General features: G+C 41.0%; 1 protein-coding gene across 7 annotated transcripts in view; it reads right to left on the reverse strand.

Annotated features, from left to right (window-relative positions):
* LOC138184880 (klarsicht protein) overlaps positions 1-26,882 on the reverse strand; it is a 119,573-nt gene that overhangs the window by 52,856 nt on the left and 39,835 nt on the right. For all 7 annotated transcript variants that reach the window (XM_069123280.1, XM_069123281.1, XM_069123278.1 and 4 more), the window contains exon 7: positions 10,201-10,455. In XM_069123280.1, the coding sequence (XP_068979381.1) occupies positions 10,201-10,455 (255 nt within the window). The remainder of the gene's footprint in view (positions 1-10,200; positions 10,456-26,882) is intronic.

A 26,882-nucleotide genomic window follows, 5' to 3' on the forward strand; every position in this document is an offset into this window, starting at 1 on the left:
ATTAAAATCGAATTTCTTAGTCGCTCGATCAATCCTCTGGAACCTTTTAGATTTACTTCGAGACTCTTCGATCATTCGCCAAAGAATTCCATACATTCCAAGAAATATCAGAAATTTATCACTGACACTTGGCAAGCGAACCTTACCAGATCCAAAGTAAACAAGTAAAAATCGACTCGTTAATAATCCACGCACTTACGCAATTCTTTCGCCTTCGTGTTTCTCAGAATCGTTCGCAATCGACTAGCTAGCTGCGCCTGTAAATACGTAATAAAGTTCAGCAGGATCAACGGGCCAGAACGGCCGATTCAAAGGTGTTGAGCGCGAGGAAAAGTAAATCATTCACTCTTATTTCGACTGGCTAGTCACGGTTTTGCACCGGGTGACGGGAGCCAAATGTCAGAGGGTCTTTGATCCGCGTATCGTACTTGACTGAATATCTAGCTAATATCCAAACTAATTACCTGCGATGGATCTCTGACCATCTTCGCTGTAGCGTGCTTCGCAGAAGACTGACAGGAATGTCGAGTCGATCAACGATCGTTACCGGGACGACCTGTTGATACGAGCTACCTGAACGCGTTTCGAGACCGGGATACCTGACCGTAACTTGGATGTAATGAACCCCCCCCCCCCCCCAACCCGGTTCCACGTGTATTAACTGAGGGATAACGCAGGAAAAGCGAGATGCTAAGAAGAATTGAAACGTACTTAATGACGGTTCTCTGTAATAAAAGCGATGGTTCCTCTGGCTTATTAGGAGTACAGAGTATACTGTCTAGGAGTAGGGTACACTCATAAATCTCAGGCATATCCCATTCTTAATAATTATCTGCAGAATTTCATATTTCTAAACAATATCCATGGAATCGATAATAGCGAAACTACGGATGTTTATGGAAAACTACGCAGGACGTACACGATATGTAAAAGTACATCAAATATTCAAAGTATGGTACTCGCTGAAATATTTAATGGGTACAACAATTTTTTGCTTGTTAAAAATATAGATTTGCATAAACATCCGCGGCCTAGTGTTGTCTATTTCAAGTGACACTCGACGAATCTTAGGGAAACGAATTGCAAAATATTGCGCGTCTGACCGCTTCGTTCTCTACCTGAAGTAAAGATTATAGGAAATTACAAAAGTTTAAGAATGGGAAGTCCCATGTTGGTAACCTTCAAACGAATGAAAAATACTATCAGGAACAATTGGGGGTTTATATACCTAAGTATAAACCAGATATAGGTGTTGAAGGGATCATGTCGAATAGACAGGTCTTCAAATGTCTAAAAGTTAAGAACAGAACAGATAGAATAACAAATTTTAGGAGACATCATAAACTGTTGAAATACAATACGTCTTTTAGTAGAAAGGTATATGCGTTGGTATATATACAAAGAAGATGAATATGAATAAGACAATAAATTTTACGTTAGAAAGTATACAGTTATTCTACTATCCTTTTATGGTCAACCCTCGTGGATGACTTGATTAATCAATACTTCCGGTTGGTAGGGACCGATAGTCTTTTTCTTCTTTTCCAGTAACGTAATATTCTACGCGAAATCTACTCTGTGTCCGATGACGATTAATATCCTACATCAAGCCTAATATCCAACATCTATCATTGAACGTTTCGTTTGAGTTTATGAACGTTTTCGAGGGAAACATTAAGAGAACCGAGACACGAGCGTTTCGCAAAGTTTCGTCTCGCAGCGTGCGGCGCGTCATTGCTTGAATAAATTTGCGTGGAATGGCCGCGGTACGGTCCGGCCATGAACTACACCTTGTTCATCGCTATTTAGAACCACCACTTTCGCCTTTTCAAGCCAGCGTTTCCCCGAGAAAGGGACACGGCACCATGCGTGTCAAAAGATCAACCAACAGAGATAAACGGTAACTCGCTTGGGCACTTTGCACATCAGCGAAACCTCCACCGAGAAAAATGGCTACGTTCTTTTTAGAAACTGTTCTTCCTTGTATTCGCAGCACGGTGTTTTCTCAACAGGCAGATGGAAGTAAAAAATTCTCGATGATTACGAAACGGACGCAAACGAACGTCAATTTATCTATCCGTATTGGTTTGTAAGAATATTTGGATTTTTATCGTGTATAGATAAAATATGAAATAGTTGTAGAGAGAAACAGAGTTGTAAAGAGAAATTTCTGAAGCGAGATATTGGAGTAATCTAATAAGTATGAAACAAAGAATAATATATGACTTTCTAAAAGTTATAATCGATAGAAATTTCACTTTCCATTGGTCGATTTTAATTATAACTATGGATTCTGTTCAAAAATGTAATTGCCCCGTAATCCTTTCGATTTTTGTTCCGTTTACTTCGAGTTAAATGGCATTAACCCGAGAAATACGACTTTTTCACCGACAAGGATGTTCTTCTAGCCGGTTGATTCGACTGTGCCGCTTATTTATAGCCGCTATAAACGTAAGAGAACGAGACACGCGAAACGATGTCGTTAGACACGGGCAAACTCGAGCTGTCATTAATCGAACATGTTAGAATACTTCTTCTCTTTACCCGTCACGATTACCTACTGAATCAGACGTGAACCAAACCGTTGAAAAACGATCGTTCACCCTAGGAAGTCTCATAATGCACAGTGCGGCCATTGAGAAAAATTCGCAGGTTACACCTGCGTTACTACCCGACGTATAAACATTTGCGCCAGGTATGCCCATTACAATATAAGACGAGGCCAACTTTTGGTATTTTAACTCATCGACGACTGGTGAGAAATTGTTATACGCCAAAGATATAATGAAACGTCCACCTGTCCCTTTCCTTTTCTACGAAATTCTCGAGCTTTACGCGAAGACGTTACGTGACGACTGACAATGAATGAAAAATTCTTTACTGCTTACTAGATATTTTAAGGATTTCGATAATTTCACATTGGAACTATAGAATCCAATGTTCTAGTAAAAACAAAACGGTTAATTTTTTAATGCTCAAAGTATCGACCTGAGATAATTATTTTATGGCTAAATCGATGTAATAAAAATAGACGTATGTGTATGTATATTAACAAAAGTAGTGTCAACTGAATTGATTTTGTAAAAGATACTTCCAATTTTTGATACTCGCAGAAAGAAAGTTTTCCTGATCCTTATATCTATCAAAAAGTGCGACTAAGTAGCACGAAACAGATAAAAAGTAATTTTAAGAAATCATATCTAACCATAGGCGCGTTATTAGAAGAATAATTATCCGCTCCAATAAAACAGGTTTTGGATAAAAACACGGTGCAAAATATAGTCTCTCCAAGTAAGTTACAGTTTGCTGTAATCCACGTATAGTAACGTTTAATTATATTTACTGCTCTATGTTTACGGGTTAGCAAGTGGTCGTAAACAATTTCGAGTGCGTGAGTGCATTTTCTACCGAGTGTATGCGAGAACGTAGAGAAAAACAGGAGCGGGAGGGAGGTAGAAAGTTAATCCAAAAATACGGAACAGGACTGCGAGATCCGTACAGGCGGTATAAAATACGCAACACAGTTCTCGCAGAATCAGGACTCGAATATCCTCGCGTACACAAACATTTATATAAAGGAAAGAAGGGGAAAAAATAGAAACGATGTCTGTTGGCGATTATGGCGCATAAACGATAATACAGAAATGGCTATAGTAGCGATCGTTAGACTTGCAAATAAGTAACCACGCGATGCTTAAACGCTGCAATTTAATATCCCCGTATTTCCCTTGGAAAGGTGAAATATATGCGGACACACATGACTAGATATGCTCCATTATGCGACCCTCGCATGGACTTTCCATTCGTCTTGGGAAGAACGAAAAGTCCGACACGAGGTACACTCGAAATCGAAACATGGATCGAATTTCATGTCGGATGAATTTTATTGCTCGGTGCGTACTACGTCTAAACTCATAAATTGTGCCATTAAAATCTACGAAGCTTCTACGAAAACTCGTTGCCAAAAAACGAACGTTCAAAGTGCGATAGAGTAAAAATAGCTAATTAATTGGAATACGATCCGGTAAGATAATTATCAAGAGACAACGGATCGAAGACTTTCGACGATGTCACGCAAGTGAGCCGCTAGCATCCGACCGAAGAGAAGATGTCCTGCCGTCTGTTCGCACGCTTTCCTCTTCGACCGAGCGAACGAGTTACGCGGTTGACATCAACGTTAAATAAACGCAAGCAGGTAAGGATTTATGGGCGTCCTGTAAATTACTTGATCAACTGGCGTGCAAATCATTCGGGAACACGAAAACACGTTCATTCAAATCGACCGGTCGAGGCTGAGTTATCGCGGCCTAGCCCGGTTCCTTGGGAATATCAGTCCTGGTCACGCGACAAGCAATCAAAAATGTATGCAAAACGAGAAACGAGAAACGGAACTCGACCCCGCGTGTCACGTGATGTTGCTACATTCATAGCGAGCACGTGGCTCTATCACTTTCACGGAACCGAGTTGTACTTCCGCGAATTGTTATGGCGAACCAAGAAAATAACAAAAGACGATGGAATATTAATTAATTCGTAAAGATGTTTAGTATGGTATCCGGATGGCAGTATTTTTGTTCTCGATGTATCTTTCCGCGTGTATTTTGGGTCGCTGAAGCCGAGAAAGAGGGTCACTTTCACGGAAATGAACAGTTCTAACAATTCGTTCTTACGAACATTTGGCCGACAAGGGTCATAACTTTAGAAATCCGCGTAAGACCGTGATCGTACAGAGAGCGATAAGCGGTAAGTGGCAAAACAGGCGATGACACAACCAATGCCAATGCCCCAAATGCTAATTTTGCGGCCTACCGTTCACTGTATGATCAATGATCGCGGTCTAACCGGCCGCAACATAAAAAATGACCCAAATTTGACTCGATCCTCGCAATTCAAATGCGTACAGAGTAAGCCGCACAGTAGTTTAAGAGTACGAAATTAAAAAAAAAAAAGGTGTCGTCAACATCCATGGAGACGTCATACTTTAACGGTTGACCGAAATTTTTCACGCCTTATTTGCATATGAAACGAACCTCATTTTCGGCTTCGAAGACCTCAAAAACCCCTAAAAACTGTCATGCTAGCCGAATATTTCGCAGTCCGGATACTATACTAGAACCGAGAATAAATATAATATCTTAAATCTCTTACAAGATCTAAATTGAGACCTACATTTGAAAGATTGTTTATGTTTCATTTACTCCGTTAATTCTCTACACGAGTGGTTCGCTACGTGTTAACACCAAGTTCGACATCGATTTCCGTAAGTGAAAATTGTCCTACGGAGAAAACGACGATTTATGGTCACTTGGAGCGCCAACATCGATTAATAGGAATATTTTACGCGATTATGGCGCGTGGGACAAGTTCGACCAGTTATATCGCTTCTCTCCGCTCTTCTCGAGAGACGAAACAACTCCGAAAAGGATAAATGTTTCCAAAGAATCGGCGAGTACGTGATGTTAGCCATATCGGCGAGACTCGTGTTTTTTCAATGATATCGTAACGTTGAGTCGATATTTCGAACGGTGAGTCACCAAGTTCAGCGATGAAATCGTGGCGATACCATTTCTAAAAAGATCCCTAGTAGCGCACGCTGTCTGGGAAGACTTATGTTCCAGGAAATGCGATCTTTCCGCAATTCAAAGTATTTCATTTCACTTTTACCGCTTTTACCGGGACTTAAATATTACTTATTACTTTAGTCGTCGAGTTTCCTTGAAACAAGAGCGAGTCTACCATGCGAACAGTTAATCAAATGAAAATTACGGCTTTCCATCTTTTGAAATATTTCGTTTCCTATCGTGTTTCTTATTTTAACGGTATTCATCAACGACAACAGTATCCATGAGAAACGATGGGATAATGAAAATTGGAAATGGATGAGGGGAAAAATACTCTGCAGATAATAATAACTCAATTTTCCGCACCACGATCTGCTTCCGAACATAATTCGACCGATCTATCACAGTCTCTGTCACTCGTTCTTACTACGACACTTACTATAATATCCGATTTTTCGTTTACGATCGAATTTCACACTCTTCCGTAAATTCGCACGTACAAGTTTCACGTGCTTCGTGGTAATCGCCACGCGGATATATATCACCGTGGCATCTCGTGCTCCACAGTGAAACTTGCCGCTAAATATTCCACTTTCATGCGCACCCCGCGAGTATCATCGCACGAGTCGTTAAGCATCCCACGAAATGAGGTAATTTTCTACGCGATCGCCGTCAGCCACGAAATCTGCCGTCTCGGCCCGATGAAACAGAAAAAGAAAACCACCGTGGAGGCTCGGAGAAATCTCTTGATTAAAAATGAATCAACAAATCGTTGGATAGCTCGGCTACCTCCTTATAGTGGATCAACCATTAACTCTTTGAGCATGGCCAATTACCTAACGATTAAACTTGGATCGACTACTCGAGCGGCACCGAGGCGCGTGCAAATTACGTTGCTTCGCTCTTACGTGCAACGTACTATCAACACGCCATAGCATTCAACGTAGCCTTCGTGTTCATCAATGAAAACGGAGGCTGATGTCACGTTTCACTCGAAGGCAGACGAAAGTAAAAATCATCCAACGCGAGATTTCCTTTTACCAAGCGTATAACGTTGTGCTGCTTCGCGTATAGAAAAAAAAAAATCGTGGCCAACCCCCTTCTTCCTCGCAGCCACGGTTTCTCTTCGGGAACTTGACGCGTATGATCCTTCGACATGCTGGCAAACGTGTTTTTCTTGTCTCCTTCACCGAAGAAGGCACTTAGTGGCACTTACCGCGACCCTCTTGGCTACTACGATCTGACAACAAGATTTTCATCGAGATACAAAAGGAGGAGCACATTTTCGAAGTGTTTCCGGCTAATGAAAACATAGCGATATTATTCGAATCATTTGAACTCCGTCGTCTTCGAATTCGATCTTGACAAGACAAATTAATCGAGCAACCCTGTGTTAGCCTACACTGTGCACGTTCTTTCTGAAAGTGAACGAAGCGACACCGCGCGAAACGAGCAGAATCAGCGCGGAGGAAGGCGTGAAAAATCCAAATTCAGGACAGACCGGAAAGCCTTGCCGCGTCGGTACGCCTCGCGTGAAAGTTTTAGGCGGACACACGTTGCATCTAGCACGGTCTATGAGCGCGAGTGAAACCGGGCCTTTGTATACACGCGCCAGGCTGATTGCTCACGTTAATCGAACTTTATGCGCGGGATCGCTTTACCGTGCAAACACGTTCGGCCGATATGAATGGCCGGTTGCTTCAAGCGTTCGTTCGACACGGATAAATTTGCCCGAAAAAGAAAAAGTAAAAAAGGCAGAGAAAAATAGGAAAAGGACGGGAACAGAGAGTAAGAACGTAGTCGCAATCGGTCGATTTATCGTATGTGCTCTCCCCGGATGCAATTCGTCCTAATAATTATCGATTTTCCTGGTTAAGCTGACACTTTTTATTCGATTATAAATTTAGTACGGACTAGCTCTATCTCGGAGGATGTAGGTTTCGTGGAGGCCGTAAAAACAGGGACACAACGTTCTCGTGCTTCCTGCTTGCTTACGAGGCTGTGTACGATCGGCCCGATTCTCGATACAGGTCGATGATACGCTTTGCCTGTCCTCTGCTGCGATTCACATAAACTGGCGTTTCTTATAATCGATGTAATTATAGAATAATGGTATTCTAGCGTCGATCGTGTAATTACATATTTAGTATTATAAAATAAAATTTGATCTCGTTTCTTAACGATTCGTGAAAGTATTAAGAGAATGCAAATTATTCGTTATACACGTACATACAAGTATTAATAGAATATTCGATAGAAAATACATTGGCGTGCAATCTGAAAAATTGTTGTATAATAGGAGACGCAAAAACCAACTGTAATTTCTTGCTGCCTGTTAATCACGTTGAACAAGACACGCTTCAAGCCGCACAAATCTCATCTCATTCGCAAACACCCACTACTAAGACTGTTCGGCGAACACTCGAGGTATTATCATATTCACTTACAAGCCTCCTACATAGAGGCCAGCAGACTTCCTCGTTGCACTAAAATTGCGGAACCTTCGCGAGAGCCAATCATCTCGTTAACATACAAAGCGATCTAAGAAACTCGTCGAAGATTTCAATCGTACACTCGATAATCGTAAAAATAAATACGAAATACTCGCTTAACGAGGATCATCCGAGATACCTAAACTCGTGATAATAGTCGCAAAGTATCCATTGAAACAAGACTCTTTGGTATAAATTGAAGATCGTTCGACGTTTAAAACGAAAAGAAGCCAAGACAAGGGGGGAGGGGAAATATGAGGGACTGACGGTAGAGAAATAAAAGCATGCGATTCTTCGCATCGTACTGTGGAATTAATAAATTTTTACGGTCAACGCTGGCTGGACGAACTTTCACGTGGTTTCGAGAGAATGAACGAGCATGAAAAAGAACGCATTCGCTACGCGATCGCGAGTTAATGGCCAAACCGACAACACCGAACATCGTGAAATCTTTTTAACGGCGTGCATTCATTTGTTCTTTCACGTGGACACTCGTTCCACTGGGTGGCACGGGTTTTACGCTGCTACTAAAAGGCTAATAACAAAAGTAGAGAAATTCCTGGCTGAGAAATCCTTGATAGCACTACGAGAAACTAGTAATATAGTTCCGTACAATTAGCGTGTCTTCTTTTATTGCTTACTTTTTACACGTCTGTGTTTGTAAAATATGAATATAGAGGTAGAGAAAATGTTTACGGAAATGTGAGAATTTTATAGCTGAAAAAGAATCACGTCAATGTCGAGATAATTCGCAACTCGATAATTCGGTTAACAGTGCAAAAATCACTTCCATCTGTACAGTTGTTGAAAGTTTCCGGTTATATAGCGTGGTTTTATTAAACTGTTAAGATAGCCTGCCTCTGAAAAGACAGGTTTGTTGCATAATTATATACCCTAACTATAACACAATATCATTAAATTTCTTGTAAGAAGAATTTTGTTAATATATAACTTTTACTCAAAATGGAGATACGGTTGGCAGCTGAAAAAATTGTAGTTTTATGTTTTCGAATCTCTAAATTAAAGAGAAGAAGTTAATAAACTAAAAGCACCGTACGCTTAATAATCATATCAAAGACGTCATCCTCTTAACCCATAAATCCCTGTCAATAATTAAGTTACCCAGAGTGCATGTAAACGTGCGCGTAATGAAAACGTGCAACATTCCATTAACCCGGCACACGCACAAAAGTCGAACAGGATAACGTTTAACTAAAACGTTCTCAATCGCGTGCACCGTGAATACGCAAATTCCTCGATAAATACGGTGAAAAGATCGAAGATCATGAAGCATACTGATCTTTGGAGAAACTTTGATGATACGTTCTGATATTGAGCCAGTGATAAAATTCACTTGAATGACGATTAATACAAATCAAGTTCTTGCAGTCGCGTGAAAGTACTACTAAATGGTACAAAATTTAATACACCGACTTAATTAAAATCTAATTAATAAATAATTAGAATACTTTTTAGAAATCGTATCTCAGATAAAATTTCATTATCAATGATATCCTTGTCAGATTTAACGAAAGTGACGAAAATACGGTAGTACGTTAAATTAATACGAAAAGTGTGATCTGGCAAAGAACTTTTGGAAAAATCATCGATCATCCCACTTTGGTATACTAAGGGTTAATACACACATGTCCGAACTATGTATTTCTTTTTCAGTTCCCAAGCTAAGAATTCTCTTTTAACATGGAGTGTAGTAGAGAGTAACATGGAGTTTAAATGCGTGTAGTTACACTTAATGCAAATTATCTCCTTTTGTGCTAGAGTTTCTAATTTGAAGCTTGCTCTTCTAGCAGATCGTTTCACGAGACCGTTTCCCCTGACATCTGTTTTTGTAATTCTAATCAGTTGCCATTGTGAATGGACTTATCAGGAATGTTGGTAACGTTAGTTCGCTCACTTCAGCGAGTATGGAAAACAAATTGCCGTTTCGTACAATAATTCCGAGTGATAAATCTCGAACAGGTGTAAACGTTGTATTTGATTTGAATAGAAGTAGCGCGGTTAATAGTCGGCATCGGTGAATCTTTATTTGTGATTTAGATGAATTTAGTACTTGTCATTCGCTTAGTCTATTTTGTGACAATTATTCGCGAAAGTATAAAATATAGCAAAAACAAGAATGTACTCACCTTATTGCTTATACGAGACACAAGAGTTTCGATGTGACACTGCCATTCCAAAGCTCGTAGAAACAGCAAATGCCATCGGCGTTCCAAAGATCTCGCTGTTCGTAAAGCTTGTGGCGGTTCCCGTTGTTCCCGTTGCTCCTCTTGATCCTGTTCCTGTTCCTTTTGCTGTGCTTGCTGCTGATTGACAACTTTATCTCCTAATTTAACGACCGAACTGACGATTCGACCATGTGCTTCTATGTCTCGTTGGAGTACCTGTAATCATAAAAGATTCATCTTACGGTTACCAAATGTAGAAGTTTATCGTTCAGAAATACCGCGATTGTTATAAACGATGGGATAAATTTTGCACGAATAGAATGCAAGTGTTTCGTGTATGATACAGTAAAAATACTATAGAAGGTGTCAGTGGCTGTAATATGATTTAAATGCTGTCGTTCCACGTTAAATTTCAAGCTACTAATGACAACCACCAACGAGTACATAAATCAGCTAATGTTAAGTATCAAAATTAGTATCATCTTCAGGAATGGAAAGCGTGTTAAGTGAACAGCGAAATGTATGGTTATTAAGTATACGAATATTCGAAAGTACCCGGAAGCCCACGCGAAGATCGATTTATGGGCTTTAAATTGCGTTTCGACCAAGTACCGTTATCAGAGGCGATCTCCCGAAAGTTTTCTTTTACGCCGACCACTGGTAGATTAAGTCATGCATTTACAAGCATGCGCTGCATAATAACACTATTAAAGCAGTACATTAAAATTCCGGTCAGATAAATCGCCGACAAAAAAAAAAGGCAGAAGAAATTAACGACTTTGAATAATTATTTTGCCGACCCAGAATCACCGAACGTATCACGAGCCACCCTGAGGTCATGAAACCTTGATAGCTTGATCCTCAAGGTCTCGTACAGAGTACGTCAAAGCCAGCTGTAGGAAACGTGGATATCGCTAGTTGACACCATCGATGTCAGATTTCAAGTCATCTGACCCAGAAGTTGTGGATCTAGCCACGAACCACCACAGAGTCATCGGACACTGCACAAACCCTGTAGTCGTGGCACTCGCTACGGATCACATTGGGGTCGTGACACTTCCAGCTGCCTGACCCCTGGATCATGAGATCCGCCTTGTATCATTGGAATCCACGTCTTACACCATCTCAAGAAATCCCTAGCAAGTTCCACGACCTCAAGGTCCTTCGCGGTTAGGTGGTGCTCGAGTGATTCAAGGATGGCTCAACGACTCGCGGCTCTGTGGTGATCTTTACTGGGTTTCACAAGTTCGAACCATAAAACTCAAGATTCGTGAAACTGAAGAATATTTAGAGCTAATTGAGCGATCTATAGTCCGTGATAGATCTCACAATTTACATCTAATTGACCTGTCGTGAATTACGCTATGGACTAGATCACATACTGAGCAACTCGAAATCAGCCACATTAACATGTCCAACTGATTCGTAGATCATACGATGGTAAATATAGAGCAACGCTGAGTACTAGAATTCGTTTTACGATTCGAGTCTAATGTATCGATATCGAATGCCCGCAGATAGATCAGTAAACGCCAAAATTTCAACTATCCTAAAGTCGTTAGAATCGTGACAAGATCTAGTTCTGCGTCCTAAAGCTATAATTATCTCATTTACAATTTGTCTAACCTGAAGATTACGAGCATGAAACTTAACAGACCATTTCCTTTAACATTACATTCCACGACAACAGCTGTTGACGTTTTTGTTGGCAAAATGATTAAATACGTGTTGAGTGACAGCGACTATTCGCAACTTTCTCGTCTAAATTTAATCGAGCATCAAATTCAAACAGGTATTTCATCTGTCAATTATCCCGTAATAAGCGTAAGTACAAATATAGCACTTCCGATATGCAGCTGAAGTGATACGAAGCTCGTCGCGGCCCAATGCAGACAGCCACACTTTCTCGCTTTTCAGTCCTGTCTTCGGTTTCCTCCTTTCTACGAACGCCTGACCAGGTGAAATTCATCAATTCGAGGCTCGCAGCGAAAAAAAGGAACGAATCACGCCGAATAGGCGGTGCAGCACGAGAAGGAAAGCGATACGATGCCCGCAGAAATACAACGCGGCGAGTTTCCTGCGCGCGGAGCATCGTTCGACCATGATATTCCCACTGCGAAGGAAGTATAAAGTAGGATTATGATTTTCCTGCCCACGGCGGGATTTAAATTAGCGATAAGAACAGCCGCGCACGGTCCTCGTTTCCTTTTTGCCTTCCACTCTACTTTCTTATTCCGTGAATGATCATCCTTTGCACACAATTAACCCGGTGTTTTTCTTCAAATTAGCCGTGTGTCTGCTGTACATCGTCGAGTATGCCGTTACCTCGTACGCGATTTTTTACGCAATACGATCCCTCTGTTTCGAGTTTTACGCGCGAGATCACACCTGGCGAGTCGATCGATTAAAACAACTAGTTTGCATCGTCTTACACATATGCATCTGTCAATAAATTTCGATATTTCATACTTATGCGCTCGAAATGGTTATTCAGACTGTATACTAATTTTTTTGCCAAATATATTTTTACGGTAAATATCCTAGAAGAATATTAATCACGACAATGGTCGTGTCTCGTTGCAGCGCCAATAAAATTGAAAAATGTTTTATATAACACGCGCCATATGTATCTACGTGGAAGCTTTCTATCGACCTTCGACAGAGCAGCGCGTATCACGATAATCCGTTGCAATGAAATTTCACGTTACCCTGTCGTTGCATCTAGTTTCTTGTTACGTGTAATCAAATACATTGGGCTGGTTATACGGCGTAGAGAGAACGAACGGAGATTTTCACAGAGGATCGAGAGACGTTCTCTCGCAAGCCACCAGTGGAAGCGTAATGAGCACTGCGTCGAAATGCTTGACTTGCTTCGCGGAAGCAATAAAGGCATTTAACTGCTTTCTTTTGTACGCGTGTGCTTAACCTTTGCACCCAAGCGTAGAGTGTCCGCGCTCGCTGTGCGCCGCGATGACCCGAACAGTGATTTATTTCCAACCACAGCAAAATAGAGAAATATAGAGAAGCAGAAGAGATCCGCCAGGATAACGATCTAATCTGCCCCTTTGTGAAAAAGGAAAATCGCGCGGCATGAATCATCAACGAACAGAATCCGGTAGAACGGTCGGTTGATTGCGATGCGAATCGCAAATTTCGTGCTTTTCGTTGTCACGTGTATCGCCGCCAAATCGATTATACGCGTTTTTCCAACAGCCAACGCAACGTACAGTGGTTTGGAAAGTCATTTCATTGCCATTTCGTCCGAACCAATGCCAGACACCATTGAAAATCCACGTGTACTAATTCTTCTAACAAAATATTCGCAACAAAGCTAGTAACTATAAAATTTAACGACCTACCACAAGTTCGTGCTAGCCGAAACTATAAAAAAAACATCATCGAGTCTGACAAAGCTATCTGACATTCCCATCTAACACGAATACTTACTGAAAGTTTACGCAATCTTCAACAGCAACGATCGACGCAGCTTCTTCGTTTATCCTGACACTTGTACATCACGAAACTCGCAATAAGCAAAGTATTTCAAAGTCGTATCTTTTAAGCCATCCCTTCCAGCACTTTGATCGAACGAGTCATCTTGAACGAAATGTATCGACTCGTTCCACGTACTCGTTACGAACGAATTTAGGCTATACGCACGCTGACGACAATTTGTCGCTTTCGCTCGCATTAATCAAGAGTTCAGTTTCTTCTTCTTTTAAAAACAAGAAAGTCGTTCTGAAGTCGCGTCGTCGATTACCCACACAGCTTTAAGCTCGGATCGGCAAAGAAAATTTCAAACCAGCGAACAGGTATTAGAATCATCAAGTCAATGAAATTTTAGAGTTCAAGCGTACAGATAACGCTACTACTACCAGTTCGATCAAGCTTCGTTCACACCTACTGTATCTGTTCCAGTGACTATACGATCTTTGTCTCCTGCGAAGCGAAGTAGCTGGAATCGGCAGAGAACAAAGACGTTGCGGGTCCCGAGTCTATCCGCAGCTCGCATTAGCCCACTTTCTCCCATAGATTGCGTACGATTACGCGCGATTGTTCCACTTTATCTGTCCGCGGTGCGGACCGTGTTGCTTTCGACTGGCTCGTCGGCTCGTCGGTGAGTTTTTCCCGGCGACTCGGTCTCGTCCGCGCGAGAACAATGCCTGCGGAAGAGGCTCGGTCTTATCTGATATTGAAGATCGACGTTTAGATAAAACATAATTGGCGTTTCGCGGTTAAGACGGTGTTGGGGTATTGAACTGCGGAGAAAGACCACGGGAGGAAATTCGAATCGAGGCGTTCACGGAGAGACACACCTGCCTCGTCTCCTCGAGTGAAAATTGCGTGAAAGCCAAAAGAGAAAAAGACCACTAATTTGTTTCGATCGCTGGATTCGATTTTCTAGCCGGTGTCGGTTAACTTCGATTTCTATAGCCGGGAAAGTACACACCCATCAACCGTGGAAAAGCTAGTGGTTTCGAACGAGATCATCGAAGACGCGCGGCTCTTCATACGATCTCGAACAGATTGATGTAGAAGTTTAGTTTATTCGAGACGCGTCTATTGGAAATTTAGAAATTTCAGATGGCTCATTTAGATTAATTCGGATTTGTTGGAATAAACGACGTTGCCTTACCTTTATTCGAATATCTAAATCGAATCTAGCGGTTTGATAGATAATTGGTGTCATGAGTCACGGTCAGTTAGACTTTTAACTTTTCATATCGCGTATCGCGCTGTTATGAGATTCTTGTAAGTAAATAATAGGGATATATTTAGGACGATACCACGGAGATAAGCGATTACGAGCGATAAAGGTATTTGATAGATTTCCTCAAATGCTACACGATACTTCGTACGTGACCGCCCCGACTACTTTTAAAGATAAAGACTTTAAATAATAAAGAATAATTTCTCTAAAAAATGAACGTTATCTTCCAGTAGAAGAATAGAACATATATTGCTTTACTCTCAGAGACGTGTAAATATTTACAGGAAGAACTTGAATTTCTGTTTGTTAGCTGTTACCGTAGAAGTCGACATCTATTCGCTGACACTTGCGTTCTTTTTCAATTTGTCTACGAGCTTAATTTGTAACCAAAGTCGTACCTTTCCCTTCTAAAATATTACAAGCATTCGAATAAATTAGATATTTATAAAGAAATGAAAAAATTCAGTCGAAAGAAATGCATTTAAAGTACGTTTTACATAACTTATCCTTAAAAGTTACGCTACAAAGTACTACGTTATGCAGCTTGTGCATACTTGGACTCTCTTTACATTCCCGTGAAGTTTACTCTTTCCTGTACACACGACTCTCCCATGGTCACAAACATTCTTCGCTGGCCTTCGACTTGACTAGCTAGATATCGTTCAACAGACATTTTCTTTTCTAAATACATACACAGCGCGAAATATTCGTAAAATATTCTGCTTGTGCAAACTCGATCTGTGTCGTATATTTTTGATCTTCTAATCGGAGAACCAATTTCTTTTCCAAGTATTCGCGGAATAATCTTCCTGCGTTCTATATTCATATCAAAATAGCTACAAGAAAAGAAAAAAGAGGATACGATAACGGTGGAAAGTCCAAGGGAGCACGCCCCATAAAAATGCTATCGAAAGTATCAAGCGTAACGGAATAAATACATATTAGAAAAGTTATCTAAATCTTCAGGCACGAAGTCACATTTCACTAAATTGAAGTCGGCGGGCTGTGCGAAAAACAGGATCGATCTCGGAGAAATCGTAAACATTTAACAATTCTGTTAGAACGGATCGATATGTCGGTGAATATTCTTAAAACAAATCGGTAAAATTATTATCGAGATCGATCGTCTAGCGGAAATCGAAAGTTCTCGAAGCGGTAAAATTGAGTGGTTGTCGGTCGGTGATCGAAGCTGTTAAAAATCAACGAGGAAACGCGGCTTATGTTCAACGTCCGCTAACTTCGTAGAAAATGTAACGGTGTTGAGTTTCCGATCTGTTGAACTATCGAGCCAAGCATCGAAAAAGATTTTCGAGACGACGTTCGATCGCTCCATCTCGGAGCAGCGTGGCGCGCGGCGTTACGCTGCTTTTATAGTAGAAAGTTTCAAACACGTGCCGATACATCATAGAACAATACGCCACATGCTCTGTTCCTTGTTCCGACTTTACATCGAGTTAGTCGAGTACTTATTTCCTACCCTGCAATCGCGATTCGGTTTTACCGATGGATGGATTTTTGTCCTGGCAAGAATTCTTATATGAAACCGTAGTTATCAGATCGGTGATTCGATTGTAAGCAACTTTGGGACAAATGTACCATTAATCTTGCAAATTATCAATCGCCGTTGATTCTATTTGCGAATCGATAACGTAGCTCGAACGACCGATATTTTAGCGATTCTCGTAAAAACCGAAAGCTAGGATCGTTGTTGGTTTATTGCGAGATTTTACACAACTAGATCGTATTTCCTTTCCATAAAAGTTTTCAATTTTTGCGTACGAGAAATTAATAAAACATTCGTTCTTAATTTCCTGTTGGTCGACTCTTCTTGCAGCAGATTCTGGTAACTGTCTACAGAAAATAAAAACTAATTCTTGGAAACAGGTCAACACCGTTAGTTTGTACAAGTTGTCGGAACTTGTTAAAGGATCCGTGCAATCATCCTCGGTGTTTTTTTTTCTTCGAACCACGTAATCATTCGGCTTACGTAAACGTTTAACTAAGCGTGTGGCGATGGATAAGCAGTACCAACTGCGAGATACGCGCGGAAGCTTGGTCAGATTTGAGGTTAGAGTAACAGTTTTCGCAGAATTTACGGAATGCCTTTACTATCTTGAGTGAGCGAACCTCTGTGCTACAACGGGCTACCGACCAAAGAAGATGCTGCGATGCTGGAAATGTAGCGTGCAGAGAGAAGCTATCGTAATGATGCGTTCGATGACGTATCGAGGATGTTTCGCAACGGTATCGGATGATCGATTAGGGATGTAATCGTATGATTATTTCGTGGTACCGTATTTTCAATTATAAAACAGAGTCTGCGAGAAGAAATAAAACCCACGTCCTCTTATTGCGCTTACGTGTTACTTGGAAAATTGTTCGTGGGATGGACGATATTGGTTAAGATGCATTTTGTATTTAAATATGAAAATTATGAGGAAAACATATAAGTAGGATTTTTTTGATCGTTTAAAAATAAGTAGCAGGCTGACAATATTCCGAAAGAAACAAACGATATTAAATCTAGTTGTTGCGTTAGTTTAACTTCGTATACATAAAATCTTCGATAGTTTGATTCTTCGATATAAAAATTCTCAATATTTAGGATTAACGCGGTGTTAAATACACATGGAGAAAATCATATTCTCTCTATATACGTGAAATAATAATGTTGTTCCGGCGATGACTGTGAAGTAGGTCATAGTGGCAGTAAAGCTCGACTCTGGTGCTATCGCTAATCACGATCGTTTATGTTCTTCGAGTAAAAGTGATGGATATACTTGACCGATGACGAACATTCCGACAGCCCGTTCAATTTACATGACATTTCTCCAGACTCGATTTATGGTACGCGACAGTATATCGAGTGTCGCGTTATGCAAAGCACGATACTTAACGTCACTCCGTATCCGTGAGACACTCGACCAATTGCTCTTTTATTGCTACTTTATCATTTCCAGTTACTACCGTTTCAAAATCTACCGCTTGAAATTCTGACGAGTCTTTGTAGCCTCGTGCAAATTGCACGTGAAAATTTCCACGTACGATCTCTGCGCGTCGGTCCATTCAGTACAAAGAATCGTGTCACCACGCCGAAAAACGAAACCACGCCATACTTACCAACGCCATAAATATACCCCTGAATAAGAGCAAAAGTCAGTCGAGAATCAAACAATCGAATTATCGACAATTTCGCGCGAAAAAGTTAGCCACGATTAGCGTGATTCAAGCGTCCCGTAGAGCATGTATATTTATCCCATAACGCGTTCAGAACCACTTGAATTATTTCACTTGGTCCTTAATGGATTAAAATTTATCTCGCTTTAGTCCGAAAAATCTTAGTACAAGGCAAGCATCGGGTATATCTCCGATGCATCGATCGTTAACTTTCTCGTGGACAAGCATCTCGCTGTTCACGGAGATTCGGTGCAGCGTGTCAGCAGCTTTTTAGCCGCGAGCACGACCTATTTAGTGGAATACGTCGGTTTATCGCGAGCAGACCGCGTACCCCTCGGCTCGTCAATCGTCTCCATTTTTCGTGTTCGTTCGTGCTGGCGTGCACGCGCGCGAAAGTCCTGCCAGCGTTAAGTATCGCGCGACGATATCGTTTTATCTGGCGAATTGATGAAAAATCCGACTCTTAATCTGGCGAACAGCCGTGCGTGTTGTCGTGACAGATGGCAGTCGTGGTAAAGGCAACAGTCACGATTCCGTTTTCCTTTTGCACGTTACGCAATGCTTGTTTTATCGGTTCGCGTGGAAATTTCGTTGTGACGCCTGTTACGGCGGCTCTTATGGCCTTCCAGTAATTGCACAGCTACCCACCGGAATTATACATTGATTACGTCGCTGCATGGAATCTTATCGTAGGTCTGCGATTTCTCGTATGCAATTTTTTCAAACGGCGTAGGAACACGTCGGATAATCTCGCCAGTTGACGTTACACGCTTCTGTTGGGCGCGGGAAAACTCGTATGGAAATTTTATTGGCCTCGGGATCGATAACCGTGACCGGAAATGCATTGTTTCTCGTTACGTTAATCGATGGAATTTTATTGTAGGAGCTGGAACTTTCGAAGCGACTCTTGCATGGAAATTCTTTTTATCGATGCTGGAACAGGTTAACGAATACCGCGAATGGAAACTCCAAACAGAGCATGGCCAAATTCTTCGTTCTCTTTGTATATCGTACTTTTATTTTAACGTTTCGAGAAGAAACGTACTATCTAATCTAATATCTATAACGAATCTCGAAGAAATCTCTCCACTAACTTATTTTCATTTAACGAAGAAACTTCCAACTCGCTCTCGTCCAAGCAATTATCTGCCATCGATAGGATACACGCTTACCTACTTCCCACAAAAATGTCTTGAACCCGTCCCACAATTTTCCACGCGATTTCCTATCCTCTCCGCTGCTCGTTAAGCCTGCATCGTTTAATTCCGTGTCGAGTTCAAGTCTAAAAACCGCTAGAACGCGGCAACGAGCACATCTATCCATGGGAAAGTTGGAGGATAGGTGTTAGAATGTGACGGAGTAGCGTGTGCTCGGAAGAACCGAGGACAGGGGCGTTCTTGTCCGTGCAACCGGCATAAAGTAGTCCATAATTCACGGTTGAATCCACGCTGAGATTACGGTTACGCTGAAACCGCTGGCAGCTCGCTGTCTCGGTAGCAGCGCGCCAGGTATCGACCGACAGTTATTGACTTTCATGCCAGTCCGCGGATTCCCTGTATCCTCAATGGAAAACAAATCGCGCGATCTACGTGATCTCGATACGATTCTCGCTAGATAGTCGATAGCCATGGATCTCAATGAAATTATTGGATTGAGTCTCGGAGAACTGGATCGGTGAAAGGTTGATGATTTGTTGCGCTGGAGATTGCAAAAGGCGATTGCGACGAAGCCCAAAAAATATCGCAATTATAAATACTAAGTGGAAATGAGTTAACGATGTTCTAAATTAATCTCTCGCAGACCGAAAATTGAATTCGCTGGGTCTATCTGCTGTTCTTCTAAAAGCTGTCGGAATACCCGACAAAGTGGAGAAATAAAAAGGAAAGACGAATGGATTAAATTATCGTTGGCTTCTGACAGGATGTGTGTGTTGCGGATAATGGTAAAAGATAGCGAATAATAACGATAAGATAAAGGCAGGGGGAATTAGAATATTGTTCAATCCGGAGAGAGTTTAAACGAGGAAAGTTCGTGATGTTGTAATAATAGAGCGGTAATGTTACGATGTTGTAGAGCTATGTTAAATTTATGGTGATTAGTTTAATGATGCTATGAGATAAAATAACAACGTCTAGCGATTGAATCATCTACCGCAGCGTAGAGTTAATAATGTATTTTATAAAACTCGTGTGGTCGGTTTCCTCTTCACGAGCAAGAGGGTGTACATGAAACTGTGAGTACATTAAATTCTAATTTTTCTTACGAGATTACTGCTGATATAGACTATGCGTTAATATACCGTACGATCGTTTCTTTTTTTCTTTCTTCATTCTCCTTTTCTTATTTCCGTCGACGAGAATCTTTTTACTTTAAACGAAAAGAATACCCTCGGATGGTTGGAAATGCAAAATTATAGTTTACACGTAAATCTGCACTCCATAAATTATCTTCCAATCGCTCGGAACAAATTGTAACGGAGAAACAGCGTAGAAGTTCTAAAGTTAGAAAACTCCTGTTACAAGAAGAATTCAGCAAGAACAGCTCCCACCATCGAAAGGAAGAAGAAACGTTAAAAGAAGTCTTCTAAAATTTTCAAACATTCTATCGAACCAATTTTACAGCAAGAGGTTGGAACGAACCGTTCGGAAAGAAGAAGAAAGGTCTCGCGAGGTGATTCCTCGTGGGTGTACGGAGTCACCATCGTCGACTATAAGAACCATAAGACACGATTCGCGTTGATGTTCGCCGGTGCGCGTTCGCGAGGCGAATTGAACGGATTCATAGCGTAGGCGTGCAAACACATCCACGCACAGTCAGTCTCTATAATCGTGGCCCGTACCGATTTGAATAGGAAGTCGAGGCCGATTACCTTGGCAGCGTGCTTCAACCGTGTTATCAAGAAAAGTCGGCGTGTTCCTGAAAATCTAAGCAACGGCGTACAACACATTAGCCTACACGCAGTCAAGAATTATGGACGCGATTACGTTTCTCCGTTTTGCACGATCACTCGAATACGCGGTTTCGAAAGCATTTACCTCCGACGATATATCCGTGATTATTCTCTGCGCGTGTACACTGTACGCGCGCCGCTTGTTATTCCTATTAGCAATGCGCTTGGAAGCTTAGGAGAATCATAATGGAGGCTGTTTAATGGAGAAAAATTTTCCAGGCGAAGCGTTCTCTTTTTTTTAACTATTCTTCTTCGGTCTTTTTCTTTCCTTCCCTTTTTTTTCTTTTTTAATAGATTTTAACATCGAATCGTGCACGTACACCGTCAGACATAAGCAGCGGAACAACTAGATACCGTTTGCTTATACTTACTCTAACAAATTCTACTTTATCTAATATTCTGCGTTATAGGAAACGTTATACGTAAGGTACGATGCAAATGAAATAATAGATTTACAGTAAAATAATTTTAAAAAAGAAGCAAGTCGGCCAGAGGTTGCTTTGAACGAAACGGTGTAGCGTCCGCGAAGAAACACAGAAAATAAAAAGCAACAGTGTAGAAAACAAATTCCCAGAACGGTGTTTGCCGCACGAACATAGAACAGCGTTCATAGACGGTGCTAATGAAGCTAGTAACCCCTGTGCTAATATTAAAGAACCGTTTCCGCCGTTTGAAAACGGTTCTTCGTTAAATGCCCCGTCAACCGCAATTAAACCGCGCTCGCGTTTACACGCGTCGAGCTTACTTTAAAACGTTGTTAAAGCCGCGTTTAGAAAACGCTGAAATTAATTCACCGAGCATTTCGCTGGCTTCTAAACTTCTGTATAGCGGGATAGGTGTTGCGTAATAGGTATGCATTTTGCAGAAATTGTGTAACACGAGCATGATGCAAAATCGATAAAGCTGCCATTGGAAACTAGAACATCGATTGCAAAATAAGATTGTAATATGAAAAAGTACAGAGTGGCGTACCGATGATTAACGATAGCGATAGCGATGAAGAAACTGAATTTTTTAATGCCTATAGTCACCGAAAGTTTTGTTCGAAAGTAACACGAAGATAATAAGAGACGTCCAAAACTACCGAACGATATGACACAAAATTGCTATAAGTATCAGGTATACGTCGTACATCATCTATACCTATATTTAGATAACTGACACCTCTAATACGTCAGAGTGCATAGGTAGCATTTATTTAAAGTTAGTGTTGTTTGGGATTTGGAGTGGCCGTCGGTTACGTCCCGTAAAATTAGCCGCAAATTTTCGCAAAATCAGCTAATTTATCCCTTCAAAATGTTCCAAAAAAGTGAAAAATTGAAATTTCGGAAAACCCTTCCAGCGTTACCTGGGGAAAACTGTTACCTAACGAATGAACTTTGGTTTTTTGATTTCAGATGATCCAGCACCAAGTTATCAGGGCCACCGTAATTCTACCTTTTTTCCGAGACACGTCCGAATAATTGCTGCCATTGCCGTATTTTTTAATATTTCTCCGTGAAAATTTTATACAATATTCTTCGAATGCCATACTTTAATGTACAATTGGTTTTAATAAAGAGATTTTAACTGTGTCGTCACAAATAATTCACAAAAACATGCCTTATTTTGTACGAATAATCGTTCATTTCGAGAAAACACGGGAAAGCAGATTTTTCCCATGCAATGTCACCCACGAGCGTCTTTCGATCGGGGGCGGCTAGCACCCATTCTTACCCACCAGTTCTGTCTTATCCAATTAGCAGCGATGACCGTTGTCCTCACTTTCCTAACGAAACTTGAGCGTTGATAGCGTTCGCAATTCGCCATATCAATCGATCAGTCGGAACCTGACTGATCGCCAATTAGTTGAGAATTCGCATCACGTGTCGTGTCCCAGCAACAGCGACGACATTCGTTAATAATAGTTTGTACTTGAGGGCATTAACCAGCAGACGCTAAGCCACGCAATGTTACCGGTTTTCATTGATTTATCGATCCATTGAAAGGGTGAGATAGCCAGGGTTTGGTGGCACCGACAAAAGGCGTCACTCATCGGCTAATGGGAAGGATCGATGAAAATAGAACACGGCATACGAAAGGAAAGGTATCCTGAAATCATTGTAGTCGGTTCCTAGACTTTGACTGATTTAGTATCTTTTTAACTGCCATCGATAAATCTTGCTCCATTAAGAAAATTGACTTCCACCTTTTTAAACCCGACTGTCAAACCCGATTGCATAAAACGTTCAGACGCGATTATTACTGGAAATTCGAAACAGCGCTAACGTTTCTAACACTGGGTCGCTTCTAATATTCGTTAAATACGATCGAAATAATTAAACGTTTTGAGGGCAAAAGAAAGAAAAGGAAAGGAAGCTGTGACATACAGAAAAATTACTTTAACGTAAAATATGAATATCTACAGAGAACATAATAGTGGAAAATCACAAGTGGAAAATGTAATAAGAGCGTCTTTGTCGATTTTCTAACTTTGACGTACGTACTTTTTACACTGACTGAAAAGAAGCGCATGACCTTCGATCGGCCTATCGTATTCACCATCCATCCACTTCAATATCTCATTTCTACTTAAATACTCATTCTAATTCAACAGTTACTCAACATCGTTATACAACCTAGAAGCAAAGCGATCAGCTCCGATTTCCCATCACGAACGGACCAAAACGAGGATACCGATCGATGGATCGACAAGGCAGAAACACGTCGAAGCGATCTCTAACTCACGACAGCTTTCCATTTCCGCGAAAAACGCGGATCACTGGAACGAACGGAAGGGGCAGACCGATCCCCGGGCAATTCCGTCAAAATAGGCCGTGACGATTTTGATTAAGTTTCACCTATTCACCGTATCCGACTCGGTGGACCGTGACTACGAGCGTTTATCCAGAGACCGTGCGCTTTCTAAGAGCTTATCGGTACACGAATTGTGGAGAGACGAGCCCGGAGAGTCCGTCGTGACCGGTTCACGCGAATATCTCAACCAGATCCACGGAAAATCGACACGAACGCGAAACGGTAGGCCAATATAAGCGTAGGCGTGGCACTGTTCCTGCCCTCCGAACCTTTTCGGTGAATCCCAAGTCGCTTCTCGTTGAAATCGTTTCGGGGAACGAGCTGGGCTTGGCCAATTTACTTACTTTGTTCCTTCTTACTTCTTTATAGATCATTCGCGGAGATTCGAACGTTTATCGTGAGAATCTCCTCTTCCTTTCTTCGTGTTTCGCGGGTTCGATCGCTTCCGAGCTATCGAGAGATCGATTTGTAATGTCTGGCTGAGTTAAGTTATAGCGGAGGAGTTCGATGATAAATGGAAGTCGAGGTGGAAGGTCCGTATGAGGTTTTAAAGCACGTTCGATGGGTCGCTGTCTCGTGGAATAGAAGGATATATCGAGTGAGTAGGAACGAACAGACTTTCGAGTCTCGCGTCTTTTTTATTCGTCGTAGTTTGGTCGAGAAATATTTAGAAAAATACCAGTCGAGAATCGAAACTACGCCTCTTAAATTAGCCATCCGACACCTTAATCGCTTCACTAAGAGCCCTCGCGTATAACTCATACGTTGAAATTCTATCTTGCAAGTAAACTGACAATGAGTTGTAAAATCGTTGAGTTTAAAACAGCAATCTCGCGACTTTATACGAGAATGAGTTATAGAGTGAAGAAAAAGCAGATATTTTGTCTTAACCAAGATATTACGGAATGGTCGTGAAGTACTAACGCGATGCTAAAGTTTCTTGGTATTTCAATTTCTCTGCTAAAATATTACCTTGCAGAAGATTCTTGCTCAGACATTAAACTGTACCTATGATCATACCGTACGGTCTTCTAAAGACTATTAAACTATTCAACTATTAAAAACCTGTTAAAAATGATTTAACCTATTTCCGAATCTGAATAACTATGTTTACGTTGAATACGCTTATTACGATCCAAACACGGGCAAAAAGAGTTAGTTATAATTTTGATAGTTCGATTCTATCTTTGCTGGCGATCTTTGCGACGTACGATTAAATTTGCCACGGCCAATCGCTAATTTCCGCGAAAATGTGCCTCGCTGCTTTGCCATCGGATCGATTCTACGATCTCGATACGAGACACCCTGCGATTCACGGTTTTAGTCGGTATATTCAAATGTCTAATCACCGATTTTCCTCGTTCACGTTCCTTTTTCCTTTCCCTTCTCTCTTAAGATGAAAATAAATGGAACGGTGGATGCGTGCATAATTTTCTCCGAGAGTTTCACGACGAATTTGCTATTAAACCGCGATGATTATGCTCGTTGGTTGACTGCAGGCGATCGTAAACCATCCGAAGTAGCCAAGATCGTTTATTGTAAAATACAGCAAGAAGATCGACGAGTTTCGCCTCTTTATCTCACCATGGGATTCTCCAACGGAGAGATAGAGGAGCGAAACGATATCTAAGCACAGGCATCGACCGCGATACGCAACGATTTATGCCTCGCTATTAACAGATGCTTCGTTTTCTGACGATCCAGATATTTTTGCAAATTTAACGCGTTCTACATCGATCTAGCGTAGAAACATACCTACTTAACTACCATTTATATCTGGTTTAATTGAAACGACGATATTGGTAAAAAAAAAACACACAAAAGAAATTGTTGAGATCAAATCAAAAACTTATTTTCAATCTTCAATTATAGAAAATAATAAATAGCATTAAATTTCACCGCAATGAACTCCTTTTTTCTTTCTTCTTCTTCTGTGTTCTAGAGTTCTCCTAGTGTCTAGAGAAATAGCAATTAAATCATTAGATTAAGATTCCAGTCCCGATCTTTGAATTTACTTAAGTTCTCTTAAACCTTGTAAATCCCGGTTATCAGTTACAGAATCGATATCGAATTAGAACACAGAATATACTATCTAATCAAGTACTTTCGAAGATGTTAATTTATAAACGTCGGAAAAGTTATTATCGCTTATCCATACTATGACGAGCATTGATTTCAGGGGGAAAAATTCTTCGGCTGAAAACAGACAGTAACATTGCTCGATACGACTTCTGATAATTTCTGACAAACAGCAAGCTGAATTTTTGCGTGAGAAGGGAGAACATATTGTTTCGAAAAGAGCATATTGTCTGTTTTCCCTGCCAACGTGTTTCATAGGAGTTCGATACTTCCTGGTGGCGATCATATCGGACAACATTTTACCGTTCTACTTTCGATAACATCTGAAACACAATACGTTCTAATTCCGGGCCACGACGTTCGTTTATGGGCTGTAAAACTAGGCACGTTCTTCTAGGGGTACCATTAACGGCACAGTTTTTGCGGCGCAGCCGGACAAAGTCACGAAACTCTCGTAGCGGTCTCCTTCCATATTTGGCGACTCGAAAAGAAGTATCGCCGATGTCTTTTACGTCGTGTTGATTACCAGCTGAAATACAATTTGCGCCTTCTCGACAGCGTTACCTTCCTCTAGGAGGTTAATCATCTTGGAAGAAGAAACGTTCGAGGACTCGAGACAGCTCCGAGCGCAATTTCATTTAGACTCGATCACGCGATATCATCATAACACTTTCACGTGTTAAATTTAATTTCCATGTATCGATCGTTCTACGCTGGTCGAACGATCTTTCAAATTATTTTGGCAGCTCTTGAGAATCGAAGTAACGGATATCTTTCGGTTCGATTTAGATGGCATTTAAATTGTTACGTGATAATTAATTAGGTCACAGAACGATAAATTTCGTGTTATTTGTTGAAAACGACAACGTGAGTTGGCGCTCGCCATTCGTATGCAGATGCGCTAGTTACAATAAATAGTAGCTAGAAGAT

Source organism: Bombus flavifrons, chromosome 11 (genome assembly GCF_040668555.2).
Source record: "Bombus flavifrons isolate JBK064 chromosome 11, iyBomFlav1_principal, whole genome shotgun sequence".
NCBI lineage: Eukaryota > Metazoa > Arthropoda > Insecta > Hymenoptera > Apidae > Bombus > Bombus flavifrons.